General features: G+C 32.4%; 1 protein-coding gene across 1 annotated transcript in view; it reads left to right on the plus strand.

Annotated features, from left to right (window-relative positions):
* LOC135129166 (uncharacterized) overlaps nucleotides 1–8,472 on the plus strand; it is a 301,564-nt gene extending 293,092 nt beyond the window's left edge. The window contains exon 5 of the mRNA XM_064056277.1: nucleotides 7,245–8,472. Within this exon, the coding sequence (XP_063912347.1) occupies nucleotides 7,245–7,327 (83 nt within the window). The 3' untranslated portion in view covers nucleotides 7,328–8,472. The remainder of the gene's footprint in view (nucleotides 1–7,244) is intronic.
* The last annotated feature ends 650 nt before the right edge of the window (nucleotides 8,473–9,122 follow it).

The following is a 9,122-nucleotide window of genomic DNA, read 5'->3' on the forward strand; positions in this document are numbered from 1 at the left end:
CCTTAGGCTATGAATATATTTATTGTTGTCTTCGGTCGTCATGAATGAGATATGAGCATTTTGTCACAAGCTACAAATTAAATTTTGTTGAGTTATTTTTTCAAATATCCAAACTCCATTTTCCTGCTCAGAAACTGGAATTCATTTTTGTAGATTTGTGTTGTTTACTTTTGATGCATTTTTACGGCTTACATTTTTGTTTGTGTTTTTTACACTATTACATTTACATTTTTAATGAGAGTCATCATTTAGTGAATATACAGTTATTTAGGTTTTCTCTCTAAAATTGTTATTTTTGTTATTAGTTTTCTTAGTTCTGAAAATTGATAAATAAATTTGAATACCACCTTTAAAAAGAACAAGGCTGATTTGAACAATACATACAAACTTTTCAACCAGCAAGTCCGATGAAGACAGATGTGGATCCTAAAAAGTAGGAACACAAGCACGATCATATTTCTTACTTGCTGGTTGCAGAGACGTTTTCATGTCAAAAAAAGTCTCCTAGGGCTTCAAAGAAAACTTTACTTCCGCTCATTTATTTCTTTGATTTTGGAGAACATTGATTATGAACATACTTGTTAAAAGTTTTCTCGTTGAAAAGAGAGGTTAAACTTTTTAAACGCTGGAAGAATCTGGATGATAATATGCTATCGAACTTCCTTTCAAACATTGTTTACAACTACGTAATTATTGGCATAGTTATCATTTTTGTTAAGTGGCGATCAAGTCTAAGAGAACCGCAACTTTGCAAGGACAAAAATCCTGTTTCTAGTGGCTGTTATAAGTAGAGAGCGGAAAATATGCAGCAAAATTTTGGGAAATATGATCATATGATATGCATCAAATTTATGCAAATATGCTGTAACTTTCTGAATATATGCAGAGATATGCAGTTGCATATGCTTCAAAAGTAAAAAAAAAAACGTAATAACCAAACTAAATTTATTTAGAAATTACAAAAACAGGTTTCCCGAGCTTACGTTTTATTACAAAAAATACATAAATAAAATGTTTATAGTTAAATTAATTTGAGTTATCTTCGACATATTGACGCACCTAAATTGCTTTAAATGCTTTCAATGCAAACTTGCAATGAAAAATAACAAGGTAACGTTCCTTCGACCACCATTAAACATACTATTAATACACTTATCGAACAAAAATATTGGGAATGAACGGTATTTCCAAAAGTAATTATCTAGAGCCCGAATTTACCTAGAAGGATGAATTAACACCCAGTAGTTTCTCCAAACTACCATAAAACCCAAACCTTTCCGAGGTAGTTGAAGCTCAGGACAATATTTGCAACATGATTAATGAAATCTCGTCTTTCTAGATAAATGCCAATAGAATGGCCAATTTTTTTTTTTTAATTAGCACAAAAATTGATAAAAATGCAAAATATGCACCCGTTACATGAAATATGCAGCAGAAGGCAAATATATGCAAATATGCAATTTTTTTATAGCTATATTCATTTCTAGCTAGCATGATTCGTGCACATATTAAATATCAAGACTTATATGCAAAAAATAACGAATATGCAAATTTCATAAAATCCGCTCTCTAGTTATAAGAAATGAAGGTGTGAAATGGACGTAAAAATTAACTTTTATCGAAATGGTTTGAGGTATGCTGAAAAAGGAGACTATTTATTATTATCAATTTAATAGCCCAAAATATTGTTATATTTAATTTTTGCACTCTTTTAACCTGAGAGCAGACAGTATTTAAAACTGTCTGCTTTAGTTTTGATAAATTTTTATTACTCTGCGTTATTAAATTGGTTTCATGTTTCACCAATGTGTGTACTTCATGCGGTGTTGCAAAAACAAAAATTGAAGAAAACGTCTATCCAAACAAACAACAAACAAAAAACATCGCAAAAACTCAATAACGCTACAGTTGATTATACTCTTGAAAAAATTTATTTTATTTTATCGCGGTAAACCCTCTCCGATGACACCATATGAACCTTTTCACATCAAACGCAGCACTGACAACTTGCGTCCCACAGCATTTACTTTGATTGAGCTTTGAAACTAACTGAGTGCACGCCATAAATTTTTCGCTCGTATTTTATAATTTCATGATCAGATTATCGATCTACCTGCATGAGGACGAAATTCACAGAAACATGTTTTATTGGAAACGGGCCAAAAGTATTCATAAATAAATTTCCTGCACTGCACCAACCGCTTTCTTCAAAATTTACGACATGCACGAGGATCTAAAAGAGGGGAAAGGATGACATCCTTACACTCTTGCGATACTATCAACACACGTGTTCGTCGTCGCCAGGACAATGTTATCAACGCAGGATAATACGAGTCGGCTCGTAATTCTTGCTCTGTGACGTGATTCTTTCTGGTGCGGCTTTTACACCTCAATCGTGCACACTTATCGCGAAATAAAAATTTAGATGTTCATTCAGGAAAAGCGGGAAATGGATGAGGCTAACGAGGATTTTATTTACTGAAAAAATCACTTCACAAGAGAGTTTTTATAGTTTCTGGTTTCAAAGTGTCAAAAACACTAGGGGTTTAATTTGTCGGGTTTAAACGTTCATGGAATCTCTAAGTGGTCACATTTGAATTTAGGTATTCTTGGTTGGGTGCGCTATAATTTAGAAATACATATTTAATACAAATTGTACTGAAGCGTGGAAAATAATAGCATTGTATATGTTTACTTGGTTCATGTTTTTGTTAATTTATGAATTTTTTGTTATTATGACTCAAGGTCGCTATGTTTTTGTGGATAAAAAATTCATACCTACCATTTCGATGGAAGTGAATTACGTTTAAGTTTTTTTTTTGTTTTACAATCTTTGTATTCCTTAATACATTCATAAAATTTATATCAGATTAGATTTACGTGAAAATAGGGCTATTTTCCTTAAGATACAACGTACTTCTGTACTTGTGGTTTATGAAGTCGCCTTGATTTGTTACTCTAGGATTTCAGGAAAAAATTCAAATCCGTAAAACCAAGGTTGGGAATCCTATCCCGTCGCGTGTTCGGTGGGTCCCCCCATGGACTGCTTTAATTTTTTTTATACTGTGGTTGGAATTGTCTATATACGTTTTTTTTTTTTTTCTAAAACACTAGATTTGTTTCATTGTACTTCAAGAACGAGGAAAATTCTGTCTAACAAGATAGGACGAATACGATCTAATGTATAGCTCGATATTAAGATAGCAGTATAACATTCATTGAAAACGCTTAACAATTCGTTTCAGTTCTTCTGATTTCTGGAAAAATTAGTATAATCTTATCACTGTTATCAGCAAAGTTAGGCATAGCCGAAGTGATGGGGAATCAATCAGACAAATATTAAATACGACGGCGCGACGTTGTACAATAAATTTGGTTGGCCGACTGTGCACTCTCATCCTCAGTGGCGTTTGATGCAGTTCAGGGTTTATTTGATCAAGATTATCACGAAAACTGTGATATTGAACAGTCATTTTTAATTTTTAAAACAATTTTAACATCTAGGAGAACTCGTATTATAACTGCGGAAAACCTAGAAAAAGTATTAATTCTTATTAAAAATACCCGAAGATGTAGGCCACTGCAATAGCGCTGGCGATCGGTCGGCAATGAGTATCACTTGCGCTATACCGAAGACTGCTTATCAGTTTTATTACTTTTGTATTTATTTACTTCTGTGTTAACACTCGCGTCAAAAATATGTCATAACAGCCATTTGTTAAATATATCATAACAACTCTGCGCCATACCAACCTAATCTATCCCTTTTTATATTTTACACATTCATCGCTATTTCATTAATTACTAGAAAAAAAGTCGAAGATAAAAATTGTACGAGTCAGTTTTTACGGACAACTTATTATTTTTTTTACTGAAACACAATTTTTACATATTTTGATGATCTCTTCTTAGGCAATTTTCTTGCGATGGAAAGGTTTGCAAAAAAATCGCAGTAAAGTCATTTTTAAAATCTGTGGAGAGAAATAAAGGTACGCACTTTACTGTAGTACCAATTCAATCAAATTTTAAGATACAGGGTGTTTATGAGAAACTTCTAAAACTGTACAATTTTCAAATATCTATATTTCAGTTTTTTCATATTTTACCCTTTTTTTCCTAATATGCTCGTACGTAGTCTTATTTTCACAATAAGAAACATAAAACATGACCACAATGGTAAATTTTTGTAGAGAAATTAGAATTTTATAATTAGGCCCCTCGGTTTGACAACGAATGAAAAATTGGTCACAATTGAGATCAAAGCGGGTATAGGTTGAGCTTACGCTTTGGCTCTCTCTATTACTTAATCCATATAGTTTTCTTTGAACAACACGATAACTTTATTTTTTTAATTTTCGTCCCCCGGCTCACGACAAATAAAAAAAATCATTCCAATTGAGAAAGGGCGGGTGGGTGGGGCTTCAATTTTGCCATTTTTATTTCCCGAACGTAAGCCAAAGAAGTATTGTAATCGAGTCCGTCAACCGATTCTCTACTTTTACGTTTTCTCGACCTTTCATGACCCCTACAATACGAAGAACTGGGTCCCCGATCTCGTCTGTCTGTCCGTCTGTCCAATTGTCCGTCTATCAGCCGTTTCGAATTTTTATTAGACAGATAAACTCTGAATGTGCTGGGCCAATTGTTGTCAAGTTTGTATTTACATTAGGAACAGCATGTAGATGGTAATACGCTAACCAAAATTTGTCCTTGTCATCCTTATCAATAATGTGATGACATCACTTCAAAATTGGACATAGTAAATGGGTTTTAAATTGTAAAAAAATCACATAGTCATACACACGTAGTTTTTAACTCCGTGTTGAGTTTTACCCGAAACATCTAGATTTTTGGAAAAAAGTCAAAATTACAGAAGAACATTTTGCAGTTTAATTTTGTATCTGAAAAACCGAACGTTTTGGAATCTTGCAGATGTTTTAAAGTTATGATACGGATGATAAATTTTTAATGAAAAAGTTGATAACGCAATCTCAAAATTTTGCTAAATAAATGATCAATCTATACTTGTAATTTATCATTGCATTAATATTTTTTAGATTTGCTTATACAGGGTGAATTAAACAAATTAATGAATCAGTAATTTTATTGAATAAATCAAGAATTGCCAAACTGAATACTTTGAAATTTTGCAGACATTTTAAAGTTATTGTAGGCATGGTAAATTGTTAATCAAAATATATCTGTTTATGGCCCCCAAAAAATAAATTCAACCCAAAATGTAATGTGTGTTCACCTATGATTTGTCATTGCCTTCACTTTTTTTAGATTTGCTTAGACAGGTGGCTCAAAAAAAAAATTAGTGAATGAGTCAGTTTATTTTATTTAATAAATCAGGAATGGCTCACTCCCTTTTCTCAGAAAATTTTGAGAATACAATACTGTAGTATTACACTGCATCAATCCAAGTTGATATACGTGTCCTTGAAAAAATGTTGATGACGTCAAAAGGTCAACACAAAAATTCTGGATAGGTTTCATTGTACTTCAGGAGCGACCAAGTTTTTTCTTAATGTAGGTAGTCTTTCTTTCACAACAAGACATTTAAAACATCTTCAAAGTGGTAATTTTTTTTAGGAAAATATCAATTGCTTTTTTTTGAGATCCCTTCCGTTGTTAAAAAATTTTGGGAAAATTGAAATAACATGGCAACGTCGCATCGGAATTTCCAAAATAAGGTTTAGTTATAAAGCCTAGGAAGAGGCTAAGCAGAATATGGGCAAAATATATACGGTATTTAATTTAAACAATCCAAGTTGTGTGTTACGCCGTAAAAACGGAATATTCTTTATGGTTAAAAACAATTTTAGGCTATAGTCCTCAAATAACCCTACAAGTTTAGCCTCTAATAATAATTATGAGATATTGTGGACTGCGCTCAGCGACTCACCCTGTAAATTTTGCTCCCTTATGACTTGCAAACATATTTTAAGTTTCAAAAATTAGAAACCTTTTCCACTTTTGGGATAGACAATATTTAATTTAAGTAAAAATAAAAATCAAACCAGAGTAAGGTGAAGTAATAAATTACAGGTTGTTCTACATTAAAACATTGAGAAATGAGTAAAGTTTCTGTATACTAAGTTCAGTCTCCTTGATACTACAACAAAGCGCATATCTTTAGTTATTTATCTATAAATACTGTGACACGAATGTAGTCACGAATTTTTTTTGTTCTCAAAAAATTCAAGATAATTGGAATAAGTTGGCAATGTCTTAACAGAAGTTCAAAAATATGATATGGTTGTAAAGCCTTTTAAACGGACTGGTAGATTATCTAAAAAATATACAGGGTGTTTTCTTTGAACAAGTCAAGTGTTACATTGTTCTTCAAAAACCGAATATTTTTCAGCTGGAAAATAATTTTACTCTATCCTTGTCAAAGAACTCCACAGCTTATAGTTAATATAATATCAAGAGTGCGCACTTTCTGATCCCCGGGTATGTTATATATACAGATCTTTTGCTTATTTAGTTTCTCGTTCTGTTACTCTAAAAATTGTAGAAATTTTGCAGAACAATGCACAAAATTATTAAATATTAACATTTATATTAGTCGTCCAGAAGCGGCAAGCGAAAATTATCACCTTGACAGGATTACTTCTGAGTTTCAGTGTTAGTCGAAGAGTGGTGCTATTTAATTTTTTATATTACTTTAGATAAGATTATTAATACGTGTCTGCAGTACACAATGTATCAAAGAGTCACAGAAATTCTTTCCAAAGGAATCTGGGGAGCCATTTTCATTAATTAATCATAAACTTACAAGGTAGAGAGCCTCCCAGTACGCTTTAACAAATTAACAGCTTTTTTCTTCCAAAGATCCAGTTTCACTTTAATTATTTACTACGCGGTTGAATAACTTGGAGATAATAAATCAATACAGAAGAAACTTCAGAAATAAAATTTGTTAATTACTTAAAATATCCTCTAAATGAGCCTTTCATTTTGTTATTCTGTTTGCAATAAAGAGAAAATATCGACTTCCATGTACAACAGATTTTTCAAATACGTAACGCGTTTAGTAACCATTTGAGATTTACTATATGAAAATTATTGCACTATTTTACAACAAGGTTTTTATATATTATACTAAGACGTACTATGGTTTTATATTATGCTTGGGATGACAAATGTGGCAAAACCAATATAGAAATAGACCGATATTATGTTTGTATCTTTCAGTTTTAAGTTATAAAAAATTAATTGAAGTATTTTTTTTGCAGCTGCAGGAAGTCGGAAAGCATTTCTTCCTCACGTTTCCCTCGTCGCGATGTGTTGTTTTTTACTCGCATTATCTCCAAGGTAATTGTGTTCTCTCTATCAGCTTTTCGCTAATAACAGATATTCGTGGAAGCCAAAGACACCTGTGTGAAGTGATATCAGTTATACTGTTGCTTTTTACATTCCTTTAAAACTGCTATATTTGTTTTGTTAAAGTTTCTGTTCTATGTATAATGTAGTTTCGTATGGCACTAATTTGAGGAAAGAAATAAGTTTACATTATTATTTTGGATCTATGTTAAAAGTGTAACCATTTACTCTTGTACATAATCTAACTAATAAATGTTTCCAACAATCAAATCATTCTTCTAGTCGTTATCATTTCGGGCATCGAACAGGCCATTTTTATCCATAATATTAAGCATCATATAGACTAATGTAAATTTAAACGCTTCATTCCCTCAAAAAAAAGAAAAAACTTAGTTTGTTACTGAATCATCGAGGCGAATTGAGCATTTAAATATTGTCAGCACAGACTGTCACTGTATTGATAAATTTCTCCTTATGATCAATATAATATCATGTTATCATTTCTGAATACCAAATTTTAAGGCTAGTCTGTTTGTAAAAAATACGTTTATAATTTTAGGGAAGATTGTAAAAAAACTTATCTCGAAGTGTTATGTGCATATCAGGAAGACACATTAGCGCTTAAGGTTTAACTTTGATAATGCACTTATTTGAAATCCAAGTCCTGAATGAATATTTGTGGCAAGGTAAGTTTTGGAAAAAAATTATTTACTTGGAAATATTAGTTCCTACCGTTTGCAATATTTTTCATATCGCTGCAGTCTCGCAAAATTTATCTTGCCAGTACTTCATGTCACATTACTTTAAAATAAATCCCTGTGATGAAAAAGTTGTAAGGTTGACGACGAGGTCAATTGATGGTTAATTAGTGCGAGTCGAACGACCGAACTGTCATTCGTTCGACTATAACTAAATTAAATTTATATGTAGCGAAAAATAATTTTAAATATTGTGTAATTATAACTCTGAGAATTAACTAAATGTATATATAACGCATGAGTATTGCTGTAACAGTGTTATTGAATTCGAACCGAGAATTGATCGGGGACGATTTTCCGCGGTTCCAGTTCAAATCCTAACAGTTTAAAAATTACACTTATATGTATTTTATTTTGGAAAAAATAAAAACGGATTATGATATGCAAGGGTTTTAATGGCTAAATATCCAATCAACAAGAGAGTCGGGTGGTGCGTGCCGGATTTAGCAAACACCTCCCTAAATTAAAAATGTGTAACACAAACAAAAATGGGTTATACGGGGAATTATAAAGTAATCCCGGTCTCCATTATCAGGAGGACTTTATCTTAGGTTCGTTATCCCTGATACAAACGCGACCTCTCTGTCTTGATGAGACGGGCCGATCCACGAGGAATACCAAAACACTACTTGAAAATCCACAAACACACGAGTCTCTAGATTAAATTCACCCTGGAGTTTTCTTGTCGATTCGTCTCTTAGTTTCCCGTCATCATGTCGAAAATGTCGTTATCTTCACACTAGAGGATCCGTTGATAGAATAGGAACGACTTAAGGTGTGTATCCAGAATTCATTCATTTCCTGTATCGACACACATCAACTTATATTAAACTAAGCGTGGCAAATTTTATTTTGTTTTTCTCTCTTCTCGTTCTCCGCGCCGCAGTTAGAAATTGTTTCAAAAATAACTCGAATAATTTTGTTTGATCTCCTAGCCGCCCGGCGGTTTTGCGGTTGTTGTTCGCCTAGGACTTTATCATCGCAACTTTTTATTCCTTTCTTCTTTGATGGTTTTATCTTGGTCTGTGGAAA

Source organism: Zophobas morio, unplaced genomic scaffold, assembly GCF_036711695.1.
Source record: "Zophobas morio isolate AGI-343-1 ecotype UQ-CSIRO unplaced genomic scaffold, CSIRO_AGI_Zmor_V1 ptg000002l, whole genome shotgun sequence".
Classification (NCBI taxonomy): domain Eukaryota; kingdom Metazoa; phylum Arthropoda; class Insecta; order Coleoptera; family Tenebrionidae; genus Zophobas; species Zophobas morio.